Below are 24,425 nucleotides of genomic sequence, written 5' to 3' on the forward strand. Positions count from 1 at the left end.
TGAAAAACATCATCATCATTTAACATCAAAATAAAACAATACATTCTCTATATTATGTTAGAAGCAGCAGCAACTTAAAAAAAGAACAGATATTTGCACATCGTTATAAAGTTTTTTTTTTCTGTTAATACATTAGTTATTTGCAAATAAATTACAAGCACTTATAGCCCACAAATATTTTGTAGAGTTGGCACCATGAATCTAGACATATATATGGGACTTGTAATTTATATAAACCTGGATTTCTAGACGTATGATTTTTTTTATTTATTTTTTTAACAAGGTACGATTGTATATGTTCATGATTGGCAGATTAGTAGCCCATTTAGCATGTGTAGTTTCATTACACACAACACTGACATTTTATATACACCAATCTAATTACTTTAGGTAAAAAAATGCTTTTTTTGGATGAACTTTTTTTACAGTACAAGTTATGAGCATGTCTGTAAAATGTTAGGTCAACAGGCAGATGCTAAATATTGATACTACTAGCTATGATGCAATACCTATCAAGCAGACACATCAACCAGATTAAATAGTATATGGTGTGACTTCAAGAACGGTTACAGGTGCAACAATTAAATTCACCCAGTTTTTAGTGTAATATGTGCGTCGTTTGTCTCCTAGGATTCAGCATGCCCTTCTTTTTACATATTTGTGTTTCTGCTGTTTATGTCATTTGTGTTCATTTTTGTATTTAGACTTTTATGTTGTTTAGGATATTGCCCTGACAGTGTAGCAAAATATGTAAATTACTAATTGAGTACTTAGCATGATTAGTATTTACAATTTAAAGTGTATATATAGCCATTTTATTTCCCTGGATAGAATCTACTTTTTTTCCTATCAGGCCTCGTACACACGACCGTTTTCCTCAACAAAATTCATCAAGAAACTTGGTGGCAGAGCTTTTTTGCCGAGGAAAACGGTCGTGTGTATTCTTTTCATCGAGAAAACTGTAGAGGAACTCGACGAGGAAAAAAGAGAACAAGTTCTCTTTTTCCTCGACGGGAGTCTCAATTTCCTCGTCGTCTTTCTTGTCGGGCTAGTTTATGATGAGAAACACGATCGTGTGTATGCTTAGAAACCCACGCATGCTCAGAATAAAGTATGAGACGGGAGCGCACCTTCGGTAAAAGTAGCGTTTGTAATGGAGATAGCACATTTGTCACGCTGTAACAGACTTAAAAGTGCAAATCGTCTCTTACTAAACTTTTACTTAACACGCAGTAACATGAGATTAGCAAAAGCAGCCCCAAGGGTCGTGCCAGTGGAATCGAACTTCCCCTGCCATTGTATGTGTTGTACGTCACCACGTTTGAGAATGAGGAGATTTGGTCTTGACAGTGTGTACGCAAAGCAAGCTTGTCAAGTTTCTCGACAAGCCTAACTAGGAACTCGTCGAGGAAAACGATGTGTCTTTTCCGACGAGTTCCTCGGTCATGTGTACGAGGCCTCAGACTTTTTTTTTTTTTTGCTGTTTGTGTCCTGCTGAGAAGATTTCCCTTCACTTCCTATCTTGAAGACGCAACAGGAAGTGAGAGAAAATGTCATCGAATTAAGAGGGGATTTGCCTCTAATTTGTTACCAGAACATCTGTCTCTGTCATCTATAAAGATTTCCCTTTACATAGACTAATATTATAATACTAATCCATTCATTTGGAGATATTCCCGCATGTGTAAACACAGTAGGGTTGATTTACTAAAGGCAAAGGAAAGAACATTTTACCCAGATCATAGCGAATGAGCTGAAGCTCTGCTGACTTCCAACATCCATTCATGTAGCATCTTCAAGCTATACCTTTAAAGCCATGTGCAAGTTCACATAGAGAATATAGGGTGGCATATGTATATAGATGTTATTACATAGAAAGGAAAGATAACCGCTCAGTATTATTCAAAGAGCCTTCTCACTGAATCCAAACCATGGGTGCCGGCAATGCAATGGTAATGCAAAAATACAAAGGTAACTTGGACAGCCGCACTCCAAAAACTTTCCTTTTATTAAAAAATGGATCACAAAATAAACATGCCACAGCAAAAATTGGGACAAAAGCTAACGTTTCGCACTGTAGCTTCAGTGCTTAGTCATAACTATGACTTAGCACTGCAGCTACAGTGCGAAACGTTAGCTTTTGTTCCAATTTTTGCTGTGGCATGTTTATTTTGTGATCCATTTTTAATAAAAGGAACGTTTTTGGAGTGCGGCTGTCCAAGTTCCATTCGTATTTTTGCAGATGTTATTACATGTTGATTATTGTGCCTTTCCTTTTGGCTAGGCCATTATTTTCTGCTAATATAAGCAGGTCCTGAGGAAGCTGGTGAAACGTGTAGACCCCGTGGCTAAAATAGCAAAGATAACTCTGTATGGTTTATTATTATGGCCAATATCGCATATTAAGGACTGTTTCTTGATGTTTTATACATTTTAACATTTTATAATAAAAAAAATATTTTTATAGCTGTGTGTGGTTGTCCCTCTTTGGTACCAGTAAAGTCCGTACTGCAGCAAAACAAAAAGAAGATTTTTTTTTTTTAAATTCTACTGTGATTAAGTCTTCTTTACAAGGTACAAATTCTAAATTTTTACCAAACCTCAGGGAAAATGGGTTGTGACCTGGTGCACAAAAGTGTTGTTTTCAACACTATACAACACAAATAATTTTGCCTGTGGGACATCATATGAGGCACATCATTAAATAAACAGGTCTAAGCATGATAGTTCAGTCATATATCAATGTAAACTATTCCATATACTTAAAAATAATAACTTTTTATTTGCATTTACAATCATTTATATATGTGTGTGTGTGTGTGTATGTATGTATGTATGTATATAAATATATATATATAATCTATAGATATATATCTATATACAGTATATATATATATAAAAAATTCACTCTATTTGCCTTTAATAAACCAACCCTTCTCTATTTTATTTTCTATAATACTATAATCTACATTTTTCTTTAAATATACTTTAAAAAAAATAGTTTAAATTATATATTTTTATATTAATTTCATTATATATTTTAAAATGATCAGTTTTTGCCTGATATGGCAGTAGTCATGGTTGTTAAATACTAAAGTATTATTGTTGGAAACGTATACAATCTAAAACACTACCCTCCTCCCCCCACCCCTCATCTGGTCCTCTGCATGGATAGCACTCTTTTTTCCTTTTATTTACCTATTTAAAATACATTGTACGGTCCTGATTCAATGTCATCTAACATCCTAGCCATTTGATTGGAATTGGTTGCCCTTAACAGGATTTGTTGAGCCATGTTCAAGTAACATTAGGTCTACTACAGTCCAATCAACCCTTTCATAACCAAGGTTCTAGGGGTTCCTTGAGCAGTGAGCAATGGTAGATTGACCTCTTGACTAATGGTGCCTGCACAGTTACACCAGTTGGACCAGTGGAATCTCTCAGTTTTGTCTTTCAGGTAACAACTGGCACCCAATATTTCCAGACATTCTTTTCTCTGGCCACCAATGTAACGGTTTGCCAGTGTTGCCAGTGTAGTTTCCAAGCCTTTCCGAGCGATCTCCGAGTATTTACGAGTCTCTCTGGCGCCCCCCCCCACCTCTGGCCACATGCGGTATTGCATGCAATAGAAGTCAATGTGGAACAAATTATCTTCATTTCCATTGACTTCTATAGGGAAACTCGATTTGATATGCGAGTGCTTTGGATTACAAGCATTCACCTGGAACAGATTATGCTTGTAATCCAAGGTTCCACTGTATTTACTTATTAAAAAAAAATGTTTTTACATTTCTTCAGTTACTTCCTGGTTTCTTGCCATGGCAAATTATGCCATACATCATAGGAGTCTTAATAAGGGGAGGAGAGGAGGGGGGGGGGTTTCTCAGATAAGCAAATTCTCCCGCATTCATGCTTGAGCTAAAGGCAGATGGATACAAGGAACTAAATGCCACATGAATCATCTGCTACATGTTCTCTATTTTCTCGTCGTGAGATTCTCTGCAGTTTTCCTGCCGAGAAACCCGAGAGCGTGTATACTTACCTGGTCGCTGTGAAAACCTGCGCATACTCGAAATGACTTTGACGCATGCGCGGTAGCTTCCTAGGCATAGGTAGGGTGCAGCAAGATGGTGGCGACGGCATCAAATGTGACGAGCGCATGCTCGTCGTACGCGATGACGTCACCGCGTTCTTGCCTTTCAAGAGAACCGCGGTTCTTTTGAAAGGAGAGTCTGTACACTCGATCGGCAAGAGATTCTGGCCAAGAATCTCGTCGGGAAAAACAACATTTTTTTCCTGACGAGATTCTTGCCCGTGTGTACAGGGCTTGACGCCCAACAATTTGATCTTAGCAGGGGTTCCGAGACCTGAAAAGGGTTTCTTGGGTAAAAAGATTGAGAAAGTTTTCTCTATCCAAAACAAATGACTATTCATACACTTTAATGAAGTAAGTTATGGAACTCATTGAACATTTTTTTTTTCCTGAAAAAGTTGAAAAAAGTAAAAAAATTCCCATTGTAATACTTCACTGTATAATGAATAATTATTGCTATTATCTATCAGGCAATCACACTTGGGTAGATCTTTTGATAGGACGTTCACTAAGGCTGCATTTTATAGACCCAACCTAAATTATTCTCTTTATGAATACTATTTTTCCAAACCAGTCAGCCGGAAGGTTTCAAGAACGCTAAAAGATTTATGAGACTGATGTCCCTGGCTCCTTCCAAGTGTTTGTTAATTCATACACTACCTGATTACCGCAGAAAATGTGCGTTGCTGGCATACTGGATACATTTACACCAAGTTGGTATTTCAGCATTGTTTTGATGCCAGTTGGTTTAAACACCCACTTGTTTGTATTGATCAAGTTTGTATGCAGTAAGGTCTCCGCACCTGAGCACCATGGTCCTTCTCATCATCTACTAAAAGTTTTAAAGTTCATAGGCTAGTAAATTTTGCACCATATGGCAAGGTCCACTTATTACAACAAGTCCATCTATACAAAAATACCTCAATACAAAAACACACAAAAAAAAAACCATAAAGAAAAGTTATAAAAAATAATCTTACTTTCCCCTCGGCACAGCGCTGGAGGGTCTTCTCGTGATATGTTGGATCATTCGCATTCGAAGGACCCTGCTGGAAGAATAGTGAAACCTCGGTTTATTTATTAAAACTGGAGAGTGGAGAATCTGGTGCAACTCTGAATAGAAACCAATCAGCTTCCAGGATTTTTTTTTTGTCAAAGCTTAACCGCTTAAGCCCCTGACCATTTGGTGTAAATACCAGGCCACTTTTTGTGATTTGGCACAGCGTCGCTTTAACTGACAATTGCGCGGTCGTGCGACGTGGCTCCCAAACAAAATGTACATCCTTTTTTTTCCCAAAAATAGAGCTTTCTTTTGGTGGTATTTGATCACATCTGCGGTTTGATTTGTTTGCGCTAAAAACAAAAAAAGAGCGACAATTTTGAAAAAAAGCAATATTTTGTACTTTTTGCTATAATAAATATCCCCAATTTTTTTTAAAAAAAAGCAAATTCTTTTCTCAGTTTAGGCCAATATGTATTCTTCTACATATTTTTGGTAAAAAAAAAAAAAACGCAATAAGCGTTTATTGATTGGTTTGCGCAAAAGTTATAGCGTCTACAAAATAGGGGATAGTTTTATGGCATTTTTATTATTATTATTTTTTTACTAGTAATGGCGGCGAAACATGCGATTTTTATCGTGTCTGCAACTTTATGGCAGACGCATCAGACACTTTTGACACATTTTTGGGATCATTGTCATTTTTACAGTGACATTATCATTGGTCAAAGCCAAACTCGTATCCAAGTTGCACCCATCCAAAGTTGCATCAAAATTTCACTCCAAAGCTGACGCAACTCGTACAAGTGTGAATGGAGCCTAAAGGTGTGAAAAAGTCTTAAAAATGTTTGCGCTAAAAAACAAAAGTAGAGCAACAATTTTGAAAAAATAGCAATAATTTGTACTTTTTGCTATAATAAATATCCCCAATTTTTAAAAAAAAAGCTAACTTTTTTCTCAGTTTAGTCCGATACGTATTCTTCTACATATTTTTGGTAAAAAAAAAACCGCAATAAGCGTATATTGATTGGTTTGCGCAAAAGTTATAGCGTCTACAAAATAGAGGATAGTTTTATGGTATTTTTATTATAATTTTTTTTTTACTCGTAATGGCGGCGATCTGCGATTTTTATCGTGTCTGCAACTTTATGGCGGATCGCATCGGACACTTTTGACACATTTTTGGGACCATTATCATTTTTACAGCGATTACTGCTATAAAAATGCACAGATTACTATACAAATTACGCTGGCAGTAAAGGAGTTAACCACTAGGTGGCGCTAAAGGGGTTAAGTGTGCCATAGGGAGTGTTTCTTACTATGGGTGGGATGGGCTACCAGTGACACGTCACTGGTCACTGTTCACGATAGTGGGAAACAGTAGATCAGTGACATATCACTAGGCGGAACATGGGAATGTCTTGTTTACAAAGGCATCCCCCTGTTCTGCCTTTGCCGACCACAATCGCGGGCTGCCTGGGAACATCAGGTTCCTGGGACACGCAAGCACACTCACGATGCAAGCGGTGGGCGTGCAAGTGCCCGCTGGACAGCAAATTTAAAGGGACGTACAGGTTCGCCCATTTGCCTGCACGTGCCATTGTGTCAACGTATATGTGTGTGCGGCAGTCGGCAAGCAGTTAATTGAACAAGCTGAAGTTAGAAGCCGATTGGTTACCATGCACAGCTTCACCAGATTTTGCACTCTCCAGTTTTAGTAAATCAACCAATTCACTGCGGAAGCCTTGCATAAGGTAGGTATATTTTCAAACTCTTCTCCATAAGTCATTTTTTTACACGTGTAAATGTTGGTACGTGTTTTGGCATGGGGGTGAAGACTTGATGTAATAAGCAGATCTTGCATTTGAATGCAAGATCTGCTTCATGGGTTAACCAGATCTGCCATTTTCCATAAATGTAATATTCCTCTCCACTATTTCAACACTATCCAAAGCTTTTAAAATACCTTGGATATAAAATATTACATTTATTTTTGCTTAATTTTGGATTGTTTTGTTTATTTTTTGTTTATTTTTTATTCGATGGGTTAAAAATAAGATTAAAAAAAAAATCAGAAGTTAAAAACATGGTAAAATTCCTAAAACATTTTTTATGAAAAATGATTTTCTTTATATACAAAATAGTAAACATGTACAAGATAATAGATTACAGTACAGTCTGATTTTGTTTTAGTAATATACAATATAGATGCTGCATTATTCTATATGTTGTTGGAATGTATGATAAAATTTAAATACACGGTAAGCTATATTTCAAAGTGTGACCTTAATCTACACATAAGAGATGCAGCTAGTTTGTTTGTGTAGACGATGGGTACGCTTTAGGGATAGAATGTGCTTTGCGCTTTATACAGTATATATATATATTTTTCTCTCTCTGTTATTTATATGCATAATTGCATTTACAGTTAATTTTCGTAGGATGCTTTTTTGTTTTTCAGGCTGACTTGTAAGGCTTTCTCATAAGGCTGGTTCCATTATACTTGACCTGAATTCAAAACTTAAAGGAGAACTCCAGAAAATGATTATTATTTTTTTAAACCCAAAAATACTTTAATGTTATAGTCAGTGAATGCAGGCCCCATTCACACTTGTGTGACTTATCATGCAACTTTGGACATCACAGTCATGTTTTCCAATGATAACCATTTAAATATGTGCGACTTAAAGTTGCAGCGACTTGAAAGTGTTTAATGCATTACTTTGGTCCAACTTTCATGCAACTTGACTATGCAACTTGGCTATGCTATGGCCATAGACTTCAATGTTAACCCTCAAAAATTGCATGAAAGTTGTACCTGAATGTTATACAATGCAACAGTTGTCCATTATCATTGGTCAAAGCCAAACTCGTATCCAAGTTGCACCCATCCAAAGTTGCGTCAATGTTGCATCAAAGTTGCACTCCAAAGCTGACGCAACTCGTACAAGTGTGAATGGAGCCTAAAGGTGTGAAAAAGTCTTACAATTTTTTTTTATAACAAAGCAGCCACAACCTAAGTTTTTTACACTGGGATGTGGGATTCTGCAAGATAAGCTGGCCTTGCAAAGTTTGGGATCTCTAGGAGTAATATAAGCTTGTTTGTGACATCAGCCGTTTAAAAAAAACTAGCTAGTGCACACTAGACATGTGCATTCGTTTTCGTCCAAATGCATTTTCGTCCGAATTTCAGGTATTTTCGTTATCGTTTTAACAAACGAAAACGAACGCGCAGAATCCGAAACTCGAAAGATCCAACATAAAAAATGCTTTATTTTAATTTTCGTTGCTACAACAGTTCGATATAGATAGGAGATTCGACATGACGCTGACAATAGCAATGTGTGTCTATCGAATCTGCGATCGAATGTGCCTAACCTTAACTCTATTAGTCCAAGATTATTCTACAGAGGAAAGATTCGACATAGAGATAAAACATTCGACATTATAGAGACAGTGTTGGGTAGACCATTCGAAGTGAATGACGAAGATTTGACGAAGCAGCGAAAAACATACAAATGTTGAATCTGTCATTGAAGGCTTATGGTGTCTGGCGAATGTTCTAAGAAGATTCAACAAGCAGCTAAACTGTACGACGCCGCAATCGTACATTTCCGGTCAAATGCTCGGCCCATAGGCTATAGAAGAATTTGAATGTTAGTTGACCAGTAATAATAATTTATAAATACTATTATTACTAGTGTCATACAACATTAGAATTCTTCTATAGCTTGTCGGCGGAACATTCGACCGGAAAGTACGATTGCGGCGTCGTACAGTTAGCTGCTCCGTCGAATCTTCTTAGAACATCCGACATACACCATAAACCTTCAATGACAGATTCGACCTTAATTCATTTGAATTTTTGGACTAATGCATTTTTTAACAAAACAAAATAAATAAAAACTAATTTCGGGAGTAACTAAATACATTTATTTTTCGGACGAAAACGAATTTCCGAAACAAAATATTTCAGTGTGCACATGTCTAGTGCACACAGTGTAGTTCAAATGAACTCTGGACCCAACCACGTTATAACAATCTGACGTTGTACACACTTTGTATTCCTGTCTGGAGTTTTCCTTTAATACTGCTTACCACCATCTTATATTTCTTACCTTTGCATTATTATTTGGCACCTGAGGATAGTTGAAAGGAAGTCATTATAACTTTTAGGAAATATATATATAATATATTTGTTATTTTTTTTAAATGGACTAGGTAATTTGCTCTGAAATTATAGGAAATTTGCACCACGTCCTTACTAAAATTTCATTAGAACTCCAGCCAACCAGCCAAATTCACAGGCAGAATACATATGTGTGAACTCCTTTCTCTGACAAACTATTAGTAATTCTATTCATCCACTCTCATGATTCACTAACTCCTGCCACACTGGGGAAGGGGAAGAACGATTTTACAGTTATGCAACCTATGTGTTTCACCTCCATGTCTCTACACGGCCCTTTCTAAAAGCTATTTACATACCTCTCCCTTCAGCCCGTAATGCCTGAAACATGTTGCAAAAGCACTGTGTAATACAGTAGAATCTAGCTGGTCTACAGCACAGAACCTTAGATTTTCACTTTTTTTTTATTGGTTTGAAGGCATTAGAGGAGGATAATATTACATATATTTCAGGTGATTATTTCTTAATGTTTTTAAAATAGGAGGGCTGTATCAAAAGTAAAGCAAAAGTGGGCATAACTTTTTATTTTTTTTAACCTACATCGGTCATTAAAATTTCCCATGTTGGTAGAGTAAAGGGCCATATACACGATCAGACTTTTTGACAAAAAATGTCTGACGGACCTGTTTGATCGGACAATCCAACCGTGTGTACGCCATCAGACAAACTTTTTGTGTTTTTCATCGGAAAAATGTTCACTGTGCAAGCAGAAAAAACTTTCCGGCAACAAATGTCCTACGTCGGCTAATCCGATCAGGTGTACACAAGTCCATCGGACTTAAGTCCAAAGTACAAACACGCATGCTCAGAACCAATGCTAAAGATCAGACAACAATAGCAGAAGTTTCCCACAGGGTGGCGGTAAAGAGCTGAAAAACCATGTGATTTGGTGAAAGTTGGCTGATAAAGTCCTGCCGTGTGTATGCATACCAAGTTCACGGCCAACACCCTTCAAACAAAAATCCACAGAAAAGTCAGATGGAAGTCCGATCGTGTGTCAACAGAATCCATCAAGAAACTTGGTGACAGAGCTTTTTTGCCGAGGAAAACGGTCGTGTGTACGTTTTTCATCAAGGAAACTGTCGAGGAACTCAACGAGGAAAAAAGAGAACAAGTTCTCTTTTTCCTCGACGGGAGTCTCAATTTCCTCATCTTGTTCCTCGTCGGGCTGGTTTTCGACGAGAAAAACGAGCGTGTGTATGCTTAGAAACCCGCGCATGCTCAGAATAAAGTATGAGACGGGAGTAAAAGTAGCATTTGTAATGGAGATAACAATTTTTTTTACGCTGTAACAGACTGAAAAGTGCAAATCGTCTCTTACCAAACTTTTACTTAACACGCAGTAACATGAGATTACCAAAAGCAGCCCCATGGGTTGTGCCAGTGTAATCGAACTTCCCCTGCCATGTATGTGTTGTACGTCACCGCGTTTGAGAACGAGGAGATTTTGTCTTGACGTGTGTTCGCAAAGCAAGCTTGTCGAGTTCATCGACAAGCCTAACAAGGAAATCGGCGAGGAAAACGATGTGTCTCGTCCGACGAGTTCCTTGGTCGTGTGTACAAGGCCTATGAGGCTTAACTCTTCCTATATAGTAACCCTTCTTATTTTTATTCTCATTTTTTTTATTGCAGGTAAGTAATGGATTCCAAACAGAAGCAACGTGCCATCATTGAGTTCTTGATGAAGGAGGGGGGCAGGCTGTCCCACATTCACAGAGAGCTACAGAATGTTTATGGAGATGACACCATTGACAAGAGTCACTAATGACAAGACATTGCTTCTCTCAATGGTGTCATCTCTGTAAACATTCTGTAGCCTTCTGTGAATGTTGGACAGCCTGCACTCTTTCTTCATCAAGAACTCAGTGACGGAATGTTGCTTCTACTTGAAATACATTTTTTACCTGCAGTTAAAAAGAACAAGAAAAATGTTTTCTATAAAGGAAGAGTTAACCCTTATACACATGAACAGATTTTCTGTGGACAAAGCGTAGGACTTTTGTCCGAGGGGCAGTGGCTGTGAACTTGTCTTGCATACAAATGGCAAATAATTGTTGGCCAACAAACACAAAATTGCGTGTTTTTTCAGCTCTTTAGCGCCACTCTTTGGGCAAATTCTGCTAATGTTCTGTTATGGCAAGCACTTTGGAGTTTTGTGTACACACGATCGGATAATCCAACAACACACATAGTTGGTGGAAAATGTTAACGTTTGTCCACCAAAAATCTGACAACAATTGTCTGATGGATCATACTAACAGTCGGATTTTCCGACAACAGCCTGTCATCACACAATTCCCGTCGGAAAATCCGATTGTGTGTATGAGGCTTTACTCAACCAGCATGTAAAATTTGAACAGCCATGTAATTTATTAAAAAAGTTATGCCCACTCTTGCATTACTTTCGGTAATGCCCTTGTATATTAAAGTGTATGTACAATCAAAAATGTTTTCTAGTTTTAGATAGAGTGGGAAAAGATTAGAATTGTCAGATTTTTATTGCTGTCTGTGTCCACGCTGGGCATATTCCCACTTCCTATTTGTCCTGTTGATCGTTGTCAAAAATTGATGGGAAATGTTATAGCTGTACCCAGAACAAACGATAAGGGCAAATCTTCCAATGGGGACACCAGTTGTGGTGACAACTGTCTACAAATTACCTTTCTTTTTATGTTGCATCTGCAAGACAAGAAGCAAAGGGAAAACTCACCAATGGGAGGCAACAGTGAAAAATAAACTGATATTTTAACATTTCCCTACTCTCTCCAAATTTTGTTTGACTATACATACACTTTAAATAATCTTAGAATTGACTCATATCTGGGTGGGCTTATATAGTTGCCTGGAGCCAGTGGTTAAAGAAGAAACATCAATTGTAGGTGTTTTGTATCAACACAGGCTTCCATGTTTAAGTTGGGAAAAAAATGTAATTAGTCTTTACTATGTATTGCTTTAAAAACCCAGTTTCATCACAGTTCAAAGGTTAAAACAATATACAAACAGCCATGCTAAATAAAAGCATGGCTTACTGCTTACACTAAATGTACCCACTCAAAAGGCATTGACACAGTTTATTCAGTTCTACACTATTAGTACCTTGCTTCTATTTTATTATTATAATTTTTATTTTTGTTACATGCAAAAAGCAGTAAAACACATTTTTTTTATAAAATAAAATATTAGATAATAAAAAAGAAAAAGAAAAAAGGCATTCAACACATAGGGATGCAGTAACACCATAAATAAACAATTTCGCTATAAATATTATATTCACCAAAACAACTTGCCCTTATGAGGGAATTTACAAAAACAGTACTCCAAAAAAATATTTTTTTGCTACTTTAGTATTTTCGGCAATACGGTGAAATAGACAATATATTTAATTGCTATTAAATTCCAGTCCCGTGATTTTTCTATTTTTTAAAACTGATTGAAAGTTAATGAATAATTACCAAAAAAAAAAAAAAAAGAGGAAAAAAATAAATAAACAAGGTTGCATGTTGTGCCCTGTGTTTTACAGTCATTTACTGCAGTCAGAAAGTAGCTATGGTTTCGTATCACAGATCTGATACATAGAGAGATCAAGATCTTTCAGAGTTTATTTGAAATGAGACGTTTTTTTATGTTACAGCTTCTTCATAGAAAAATTTGTCTGCCATTTTGGTCCCATTTTATAAGTCTTTTTTTTTTTTTTTTTGTGTTTTAGAAAACGTACATTCATGTTTGGTCTTCTATTCTTGACAAAACTTTCACTTCTGGGAAAAGAATCAAAAGCAAAACAAGACAATATATTTTACAGTTGATTACAATCCACTCTGTTCACAAATATTTGTCAAAACAGCCCACTTTAAATTAAATCAAAGCACTTAAAATTGACTCCTACACCTACGTTTGACTCCTCGACAGCCCTCAAATGTAAGCAGTGTTTCTCGAAAGACCATAGTTAAGGCCACTAATGTAACAACTGCTCTTATTGGAACAATGGAACTCTCAGTCTGATGCTACCTTAAAGGAAGGATTTGTCACGCATCAGTCGCCGACCTAAGGGCGGGTATACGTCTGTGCAAAGGAGATGTGTGCCTCCCTCCCCCTATATGTACGTGTATTGTCATTGCTGATATCCAATTAGCTTGGTTTACATTCAGAAAGAGGAGGAACTTTGAGAGTAGTCTCTCAAAATTATATTGTCGTATTTGGGAGAGGATGGTGTACAGAGAGCAGACTCTGATACCGGGGAGCTAGGGGAGGTGCTGTCTGAGTCGATGGAGTCTCTAAAAGGAGAAGGAGGTGTTAAAGCTACCAACTCCTCAACATCTTGCTTTACTACAGGTGCTTCTGGAGCACTATCTTTGACGCTGTCAGAAGATGACTTTCTGGCAGAAAGTGACCCACCGTTAAATTCAATAGCAGGGGCTGGCTGGATCTCTGCAAAGGTGGTCATAGCGGTGGGAAGTTGGATCTCTCTTGGAATCAGGTAGGAAGAACATAGAGGGGTGGGCACCATGGCTCCTGGTGTGTTTGCCGACAGCATCATGGAGTTTAGCTCACTGATGTTGGCCGTGAATCTGGTTACAACATTGCTGATTTGGTCCATCAAGGATCCTTGAGAAGAGCCGCTTCGTTGGGCAGTGTCTGAGTGAAATGAAGGGATGTCATCATCTGTCCGAGCTACTGAAGCAGCCCTCTGACTTACAGTACTGATTGGAGAGGGAGTTTGTGGTCGGTACTGAACCGGATAATGCTCTTCAGCTTCTGAAACATCATAGAGCATTTTGGAACTGGAGTCCGGGAAGGACGTGCTGATGTATCTGTTCTCTGTGCTGCTCTTAGAGAAGGGCTTAATAACGGCTGTCTGATTTGTACTATCCTTTTTCTTGACATGAACAGAAAGACGCTGCCAAAGATGTTGACCCCGAGTGCTCTTCTCATTTTGTGCCCACGTTACAGATTTTCCATTGGAGCTAAAATAAATTGAAGAAATTTAAAGATGTATAAAAGAAACGTATCTGCTGGAATTCTAAAGTGTTTTACAGTCACAGTACTTTGTATGTATTTATTGACTTTTATAAACAGAAATATGACATTGTGGGGGCAAATTTACTAAAGGCAAATAGGCTGTTTACGTTCCAAGGGATTTCTCACTCTGCAGGTGAGTTTTCCCTTAGCTTAGTGAAAGTGGTGAAAATTCACTCTGCACTGCAAATCCAATCAAGTACAAGAAAAATAAGAAAAAAAAAAAAAAAAAACCAGATCTGTACCCTTCTTATTACTTAAAGTGGTTCTTAGGCCTCGTACACACGACCGTTTTCCTCAACAGAATCCATCAAGAAACTTGGTGGCAGAGTTTTTTTGCCGAGGAAAACGGTCGTGTGTATGTTTTTCATCGAGAAAACTGTCGAGGAACAAGTTCTCTTTTTCCTCGTCGGGAGTCTCAATTTCTTTGTCGTGTTCCTCGTCGGGCTGGTTTTCAACGAGAAACACGTTCGTGTGTATGCTTGGAAACCCGCGGATGCTCAGAATAAAGTATGAGATGGGAGCGCACCTTTGGCAAAAGAAGCGTTTGTAATGGAGATAGCACATTCGTCACGCTGTAACAGACTGAAAAGTGCGAATCGTCTCTCACCAAACTTTTACTTAACACGCAGTAACATGAGATTAGCAAAAGCAGCCCCAAGGGTGGCGCCAGTGGAATCAAACTTCCGCTTTATAGTGCCGTCGTACATGATGTACGTCACCGCGTTTGAGAACAACAAGATTTTGTCTTGACAGTGTGTACGCAAAGAAAGCTTGTCAAGATTCTCGACAAGCCTGACAAGGAACTCGTCGAGGAAAACGATGTTTAATTTACGATGAGTGTGTAGAAGGTTGTATATCTATTGCATTCTATGCATTAAGGTAGAAAAACCTGGGTGAAGCTCCCCCCCTCCCCAGCTTCGATCCAGCGATGTTCTTAAAAGTAGCGGCTCTCCTAGGTCTCTCTCTCCTTATTGGCTCATACAGCAGCAGGGGCCATTGGCCAGTAAACCAATGGGAGCATAACAGGGGTGAGGCCAAGCCACGCCTCCTGTGTGTATAGACAATGACCGTTTACAGGAGCATTCTCGAATGCCCCCATAACAAGAGGCTTGCTATTTTTGGGCACTTGGCAGGGGGAGGAGCCAGGACCGTTGACGGGAGACTCAAAAAGAAGAGGATCAGGGCTGCTCTGTGTAAAACCATAGCACAAAGCAGGGAAGTATAACATGTTAGTATAACATGTTTCTAAAAGCTCAAGGTTTTTTACCTTCATGCAGTCTATGCATGGAGGTAAAAAACCTTCTGTGTGCAGCAGCTCCCCCAGCCCACCCTAATACTTACCGGAGGCCGATCTGACTCCAACGATATGCACGAGAGCCTCGGCTCTCCAGAGACTCTCCCTCCTCACTGGCTGAGACAGCAGTGGGAGCATTGGCTCCTGCTGTTGTCAGTCACAGCCAGTGAGCCAATCAGGACAGAGATTTAAAGCCATGGCTCTGTGTGTGAATGGAGGGAGGAGGAAGGGGCCAGAAGCACAAGCATGGGACCCGAGAAGAGAAGGATCAGGGCTGCTCTGTGCAGCATAACATGTTTTTTTTGTGCCTTTAATATTACTTTAACCTTTAGAATCACTGTGGTTTTGTACAGCGCAGCCCTGATCCTTCTCTTATTGGGTTCCCCACCAGTGCTCCTAGCTCTTACCCCCTGCAGAGTGCCTACCATAGCATGCCACTTGCTACAGGGGCACTCATGCAGTTGCACTCCTGAGCTGGCTCTGTTTGACCATCAGACACACAGAGAGTGGCTCAGTCTTGCCCCCTGCTACCCCCTCACTGGCTGTGATTGACAGCAGCAGGGGCCAATAAGTCCCACTGCTGGAGGGAGAGAGCCGATAGAGCCTAAGCACATCGCTGGATCGAGTTTGGGAACAGGTAAGAATAAGAGGGACTTGGGGGGAGCTGTTTGCAGTTTTTTTTTAACCTAAATGCAGTTTAGGCCGATACGTATTCTTCTACCTATTTTTGGTTAAAAAAATCGCAATAAGCATTTATCGATTGGTTTGCGCAAAATTTATAGCGTTTACAAAATAGGGGATAGTTTTATGGCATTTTTATTCTTTTTTTTTTTTTAACTACCAATGGCCGCGATCAGCGATTTTTTTTCATGACTGCGACATTATGGTGGACACATTGGACACTTTTGAGACATTTTTGGGACCATTGTCATTTTCACAGCGAACAGTGCTATAAAAATGTACTGATTACTGTGAAAATGACAATGGCAGTGAAGGGGTTAACCACTAGGGGGCGCTGTAGGGGTTAAGTGTGACCTCATGTGTGTTTCTAACTGTAGGGGGGCGGGGCTGGACGTGTGACGTCAGTGATCGTCGTTCCCTTTATCAGGGAACAGACAATCACTGACATTGCCACAGAGAAGAACGGGGAAGGTTTGTTTACACTCACCTTATTTATATCTAACCTTATGAGCGCAACAAACAGACTATGCACTATGGTGTCCTTTTATGAAGCAGTGAAATCTATTCACTGCTTCGTTCTTCGGCATTCACGGAGGAGCTTTTTCTCCTCTGTGTGCCTGTTTATAAAGCAGAGTAGATCGCTTCACCCTTGGAGGAGTGAAGTGATCTACCAACTGTTCAAACAGTGGAGAACGGCCCCTGATACTGGAATCTCGTGAGACTTTACGAGATTACAGTACCAGAAATTCACAGAAAAACCGAGATGTCAGTTTATTGAGCAGTGATAAATTATCACCGCTCAGTATACTGACAGAGGGTGTGGGTAATGTAATTAAAATAACGAGTCCCCCTACATAATATATATATGTATACACACACACACACACGCACATTATATATACATGTATATACACACACATTATATATATATATATATATATATATATATATATATACATGTACACATTATATATATATGTATGTATATGTATACACATAAATATTACAGGGGGACCTAGTTAGGCCGCGTACACACGATCAGCCCATCCGACGAGAACGGTCCGAAGGACCGTTTTCATCGGTTAACCGATGAAGCTGACTGATGGTCTGATGTGCCTACACATCATCAGTTCAAAAACCGATCGAGTCCAACGCGGTGACGTAAAACACAATGACGTGCAGAGAAAAATGAAGTTCAATGCTTCCAAGCATGCGTTGACTTGATTCTGAGCATGCGCGGGTTTGGAACAGATGCTTTTGCGTACTAACCATCAGTTTTGACCTATCGGTTAGGCGTCCATCGGTTGAATTTTAAAGCAAGTTCTACATTTTTGGACCGAAGGATAACTGACCGATGGGGCCCACACACGGTCGGTTTGGACCGATGAAACTGAACTTCAGTCCGTTTTCATCGGGTTTGTCCGATCGTGTGTACAGGGCCTTACAGTTTTGGGGGGTCAGGACGAGGTAGAAGGAAGTTAAAAATCTTCCTCCTTCCTCCTCAGAACCCCCGGGATTCCCTCTTCACTCCCCGCTTCACCAGCTCTGAGATGGTGAATCGGGGAGTGTGAATTCTGACTCAGATCGCCAGTGAAGCTCTCAGATCACAGCTTCATAAACTGGCCGTTACTGTGTCAGTCTATGAGGATTCTCTGTGTGTGGAGATAATCGGCGGGAGAACAAATTCAAACACTTCTCCCCCGATTATCTCTGTTTCATAAACTGTTTATGGGCTGTGATGATCAGTGGTGATCCTTGGGATCACCGCTGTTCACTGCTTCATAAACGCACACCTATTTCTGTTGCCATGGTTTATCACTTGTAAATATTTCAGAATACTTTATTAGGAATACTTTATTAAGAAAACTCAATACATTTTATAATTGAAACAAAAAAAATTGCATTTTTGCTTGCGCATGATTGGATGATGGAAGCTTCACCTCATTCACAAAGCTAGGGGAGAACTCCGTTGCAAAGTGAACAGGATATTTGCTTTTAGTATATCAATCTTTGTAAATCATTATTGTAGTATGGTCTTTTAGATCTTAGACAAAGTATTGTCAGAGAACTGTCAAAATACTTGCTCTCCTTGGGTTTCCTGAGCTGAGTTACCTGATATCAGCTGTATGTAGAGGACATCTTCCAAAACTATTACCTTAGGAAATCCCCTGAGAATCATGAGATTGCAGAGTATCACATGCACAATGATAAGGCTCTCTAATTTAATTAATACGTGAAATATTAAAGCAATTCTGTTTATTGTCAGAGCTCCTCCGAGAACCAAGGGCATTGCTTGGAAGGAGCAATTGCAGCAATGTTCATAAAATCTGAGTTACATAATAGGATTGATTTAATAAAGGAGTAGAGAATGTTCACTTAGTAGAATTAATGTTTCTCCTAAGTTTCCACTTGAATGTCCACTTAGCTTCGTAAATAAGGCAAAGCTGTGTTCTCTTGTGAAAGGGAAATTAAAACATGTATTTTTTTTTTTGTTTGAACATGAATAATGTCAACAGATACACCTCTGCAACGTGAATTTTTTACACTCCGTTATAAATCCGACAAGTGCTTCCAAGCAGTATAAAGCATTAAGCTTCGTACACACGACCGAGGAACTCGACGGGCGAAACACATCGTTTTGCTCGTCGAGTTCCTTGTTAGGCTGTCGAGGATCTCGGCGAGCCAAATTTCTCCATTCCCGTCGAGGAAAAAGAAGACATGCTCTCTTTTTGGCTCGACGAGATTCTCGACAGTATTCTCGTCTAAAAGTGTACACACGACCGGTTTCCTCTGCAAAAAAAACAAAAAACAGCAAGTTTCTTGCTGGTTTTTGCAGAGAAACTCGGTCGTGTGTACGAGGCCTCATGGTTTGTATCCTCGCACACTGATATCAGAAATCACTTGTCAACCACTTTGGGTAATTATACCTAATAGATATACACTATATTGGCAAACGTATTGGGACACCTGCCTTTACACACACATGAACTTTAATGGCATCCCAGTCTTAGTCCGTAGGGTTCAATATTGACTTGGCCCATTCTTTGCAGCTGGAGTGTGTCTATTTGAATGGAATAATGGAAACAACTGCGCTAAGTTAAAGGGTTACTAATGTCTGGATTAATAAGCAGCAACTATTCTGTGAACAACAGTGAACAAAATTTGGAAAAATATATATAGTTGCGCTAAACCAAAAGAAAAAATATTTTGTGCTATCAGTGAGAACGCACATCATATAAACATACTTACATCTATTTGAATGTTTAACCATTCTTTCAGAAGCTCATTTGTGAGGTCAGGCACTGATAGTGACGAGAAGGCCTGGCTTGCAGTCTCCGCTCTAATTCTTACCAAAGGTGTTCTCTCACGTTGAGGTCAGGACTCTTTGCAGGCCAGTCAAGTTACTACACCCCAAACTTGCTCTTCCATGTCTTTAAGAACCTTGCTTTGTGCACTAGTCCAAATTATTTAATTTAATTTTATTATTTTATTATTTATTTGGGGGATTATGGTGTGGGGTTGTTTTTCAAGGGTGGGTTCCCAACTTTGTGCTAACAGTTTGGAGATGACCCTTTCCTGTTCCAACATAACTGCGTACCAGTACACAAAAAAGGTCCATAAAGACATGGATGATCGGGTTTGGGGTAGAGGAACTTGAGTGGCCTGCACAGAATTCTGACCTCAACCACACCTTTGGGATGATTTAGAGCGGAGACTACAAGCCAGGCCTTCCTTCTTGTCTAACATCAGTACCTGACCTCACAAATGCACTTCTGGAAGAATGGTCAAACATTCCCATAGACACACTCCTAAACCTTGTGGACAGCCTTCCCAGAAGAGTGGGAGCTATTATAGCTGCAAAGATGGGCCAACTCAATATTGAACCCTACAGACTTAAGCCTCGTACACACGCATGGTTTTCTCGGCAAGAACCAGTAAGAAAACTGCTGGCAGAGCTTTCTTGCCGAGTAAACCATGCGTCTGTACGAAGCTTTGAGGTTTCTCGTCAAGAAAACTGCCCAGAATCTCGACGAGAAAAATAGAGAACCTGCTCTCTATTTTCTCGTTGTGAATCTTGGTAGTGTTTTCTTTGCGAGAAACCCGAGCGTCGGTATACTTACCTGCCGCCGTGGAAACCTGTGCATGCTCGAAATGACTTTGACGCATGCGCGGTATTCCAATGAATAGGTAGGGTGAAGCAAGATGGCGGCGATGGCATCGAATGTGACGAGCGCAGGCTCGTCGTACTCGATGACGTCATAGCGTTGGTGCCATTCAAAAGAACTGCGGTTCTTTTGAATGGAGTGTGTGTACACTCGGCCGGCAAGAGAATCTTGCCAAGAATCTTGTCATGAAAAACACGCCCCTAGCGGCCAGCGTAAATATGCAGTTACGATCCGACGGCATAAGAGACTTACGCCTGTCGGATCTAAGGGAAATCTATGCGTAACTGATTCTAAGAATCAGGCGCATAGATACGACGGCGCAACTCAGAGATACGACGGCGTATCTGGAGATACGCCGTCGTATCTCTTTTGAGAATTTGGCCCATAGCTTCTATAGATACACTTCATTGTGGCAACAGGCAGAATTTCTCAGAAATACGGATACATATAATGCTTTTCTAAACAAAAGGAAATAATTTAATAAAAAAATAAAAATAAAATCTTATCTTAAAATTTCCAATGGATTCCTTAAAATGTGAATTTGTCAGAAAAGTAAAGTTGGGTTTCAGGAAAATGAAACAAATTTCAGCTACAAGACTATTCACTTTAGGGAGATTGGAGAGCAACCGATGATCAATGCATTGTGATTTGTCATCAAAATATTTAATCTGGCCTACTGTATTCTAGTACTGAGGTGCTCAACCTTATTTACTTTGGATCACAATTGTTGCTATGCCATTGATTTAGGATCACACGGCATTCTATGTGATTGCTTTTAGCCTACATACACCAACCTATGGTTTCCATAGAACCAAATGTCATTATACCCTTATTAAGATTACAATCCGAATGCCTGGGTCTCCCAAATGTCTGACTATGGATCCCCATTTATTATGTACAGTAACTATATGCAAAATCAAACCTTACATATATAATGCAGTCTTACACTAGCAATAATACAGAAGTTTTGTTTTAAATCGTTTTATTACCAGTTGGTCCCACCAGTAGATCCATTATTTTTCCACTTCCTGTAACAGTCCAAGCAGCAGTCACAGGGTAAAAAAAACAAAAAACAAAAAACATATTTTGAGGGCTTTTGAAAAATCCTTTTTCAATCAGTGCAGCCAAATGATATAAATACAAAAACAACTTGTGTTGCTAGCTATAACACTTTAAGATGCTTCCACATCACCTTCTACCACAAATTATATAGTCAAATTAAGTAAAGCTCAGGAAGCCCAATCGAGGGGCGCAACGCGTCTAAGAGGAAGGAGCCAAGTCTGTGACATCATGCAACGGCTGCTGTATTATTGTAGTAGTGAGCTGGCCGATGGTTACATTTTAAAGTGCATTGTACAGTATTTTGTGTATGTGCTTTTTTTAATAGGGGATAATAAATCTATTTTAAATGGAGAACACTATGTTGTCGCCTCTTTGTCCCATATAACACATGTTGGCTATGAGTGAGTTTGAAATCGGGAGGAGTTTCCATCTAGAGTTCGAGTGACAGGGGAGAATTAAAGTGTTACTAAACCTGCAACAGTAAAATCAGTCTGTATATGCAGTAAAGCATGCTTCTTATACTCACTGTGGAACCTAAGGGGTTAATCCTCTGCATTGTATAAAAAGGCTGTTTGATTCTATATGCACAGATCCTCCTCTTCTTGTATTGCCCCCAAAATATGTCCGGTTAAGACAGAGTTACTGGAGTCAGGCTACACATGCTCAGTTTGGTATGTATTGCTAGAGAGCTTCTTTTTTTTTCTTGGGAGGGTGCATGTCATCAGCACAGGGCCAATCAGCACTGTCCAGACAGTGGGTCAGGGGTCCTGCATCCCGATAGGACAGCCCGTGCAGTATGAAAACACCTCTTACAATCTTTAACTGGACACTGATAGAAGTCACAAGACTGCTATATACTGGTGATAAGAAAAGGTATTTAACAGTTAAGATTTACTAAAATGATTGAATTTTCATGTTCTGTGTACTGTGAGATACCAGATATAGTGAATGCAGGGTCCTGGGTTTAGTAACACTTTAAGGCCTGCCAATTTTGTGATCAATACCAATTGGAGGATACAGATGAGCGTGTTTTTAGTGTGTTGGAGGTGAGCATGTTTTTCACCTGGTGGTGGATGAGCACAAATCACGTGAAGAAGTGAAGACTGTTTTGGGGTGCAGGACTGATTTATATATTTTTTTATTTTTTGCACATTTCTGCATGGATTTTTTACTTTGTATGCACTATATTTGATATAATTGTGTACACATAGTTTACCACAAGAGAGTGTTGCACTTTACTTAATTTGACTATATATTTTGAGGGCTGTACCAAAAGTAATAGGTAAGGGGGCATACCTTTTTTATTACCCTACATGGGCCTTTAACATTTTACATGTTAGTAGAGTAGCCCCTCCTACCTCAGTATATCTTCTTCTTCTTCATTGCAGGTAAATAATACATTTCAAGTAGAAGCAATGTGCCATTATTCTTGACAAAGGAGGGATGCAGGCTGACGGACATCCACAGAAGGCTACAGAATGTTTAAGGCATGACGGCATTTTAACTTTTTCATTCATCTGTGCACATTGATCTTGCCAATGGTGTCATCTGTGGGTGTCAGACAGCCTGCACCTCTCCGTTGTCAAAAACTCAGTGACAGCACATTGCTTCTGCTTGGAATCCATTATTTACCTGCAATGAAAAGAATAAGAGTTACTATAGAGAAAAAGTTAAGCCTCGAACATACGATCGGACTTCCAACCAACTTTTACGTGGATTTTGGTCCGAAGGGCGTTGGCCGTGAACTTGTTCTGTATGCACACGGCACAACATTTTCAGCCAACATTTACCAAACCACGTGGTTTTTCAGATCTTTACCGCCACCCTTTGGGCAACTTCTGTTATTGGTGGCTGATGTTTAACATTGGTTCTGATCATGCGTGTTTGTACTTTGGATTTTAGTTGGACAGACTTGCGTGCACACGATTGGATAAACCGACGTAACAGATTTGTTGCCCATTGATTGGTGAATAAGAAGAGCCAACTTTTGATGTCGTTAATTCAGCCAATAATTGTCTGATGTAGCATACACATGGTCGGATTATCCGACACAACAAGTCCGTCAGACAATTATGGCCATAAAGTTGCATCGTGTGTACGAAAGTTTAGGCTGGCCATACATGGGTCGAATTTTAAAAAAATAATCTTTTGAAAATCTTATCTAAGAATTTTCGTTCATATTTCGCACCATTAGTGGGCTGCAGCAACAGTCGATTTTCGTGCGGCTATCGAATTTAAACAAACGATTTTCCAATCAATGATAGGAGAATCGTGCAAGAAATGTAATAAAAAAAAAATGCACATGTGCAAGAAAAGAAAATTCCCAGAAAGAAAAGAAGATTCCCAGCCACGAAAATTATTTTCTGTAGCAACATGAGGGGAATTTGAAGGCTTGGTTGGTCGAATTTCGAAATCAATGGTGGCACCATCGAATCACAAAACACACAAATTTTCAGATTTTCAAAAAAAAATTATTTCGAAATTCAAATGTGTATGGCCAGCTTTAAGCCTCAGGCCTCGTACACACGACCGAGGAACTCGACGGGCGAAACACATCGTTTTGCTCGTCGAGTTCCTTGTTAGGCTGTCGAGGAACTCGACAAGGCAAGTTTCTCCATTCCCGTCGAGGAAAAAGAAGACATGCTCTCTTTTTGGCTCAACGGGATCCTCGACAGTTTGCTCGTCGAAAAATGTACACACGACCGGTTTCCTCTGCAAAAAAAAAAAACAGCAAGTTTCTTGCTGGTTTTTGCCGAGAAACTCGGTCGTGTGTACGAGGCCTCATACACAAGATTGGACTTCCATCGGACAAATCCGTGGATTTTTTTCCGAAGGGCGTTGTCCGTGAACTTGTTCTGCATACAGACGGCAGAAAATTTTCAGCCAACATCCACCAAACGACGTGGTTTTTCAGCTCTTTAGTG

At 39.3% G+C, this 24,425-nt stretch overlaps 1 protein-coding gene across 10 annotated transcripts in view; it reads right to left on the reverse strand.

The window, feature by feature from the left end:
• Positions 1–11,587: 11,587 nt before the first annotated feature.
• Positions 11,588–24,425, reverse strand: part of GRM5 (glutamate metabotropic receptor 5) — a 491,177-nt gene continuing 478,339 nt past the window's right edge. For 3 of the 10 annotated variants that reach the window (XM_040340106.1, XM_040340108.1, XM_040340105.1), the window contains 2 exons: positions 21,429–21,467; positions 12,963–14,243 (listed from right to left, as the gene is read on the reverse strand). In XM_040340106.1, the coding sequence (XP_040196040.1) occupies positions 13,424–14,243; positions 21,429–21,467 (859 nt within the window). In that variant the 3' untranslated portion in view covers positions 12,963–13,423. Of the gene's footprint in view, positions 11,962–12,962; positions 14,244–21,428; positions 21,468–24,425 lie in introns of those variants that run through there. The other 7 variants (XM_040340107.1, XM_040340109.1, XM_040340113.1 and 4 more) reach the window with 5 other exon arrangements.

This window comes from Rana temporaria, chromosome 2, assembly GCF_905171775.1.
Source record: "Rana temporaria chromosome 2, aRanTem1.1, whole genome shotgun sequence".
In the NCBI taxonomy this organism is placed as follows: domain Eukaryota; kingdom Metazoa; phylum Chordata; class Amphibia; order Anura; family Ranidae; genus Rana; species Rana temporaria.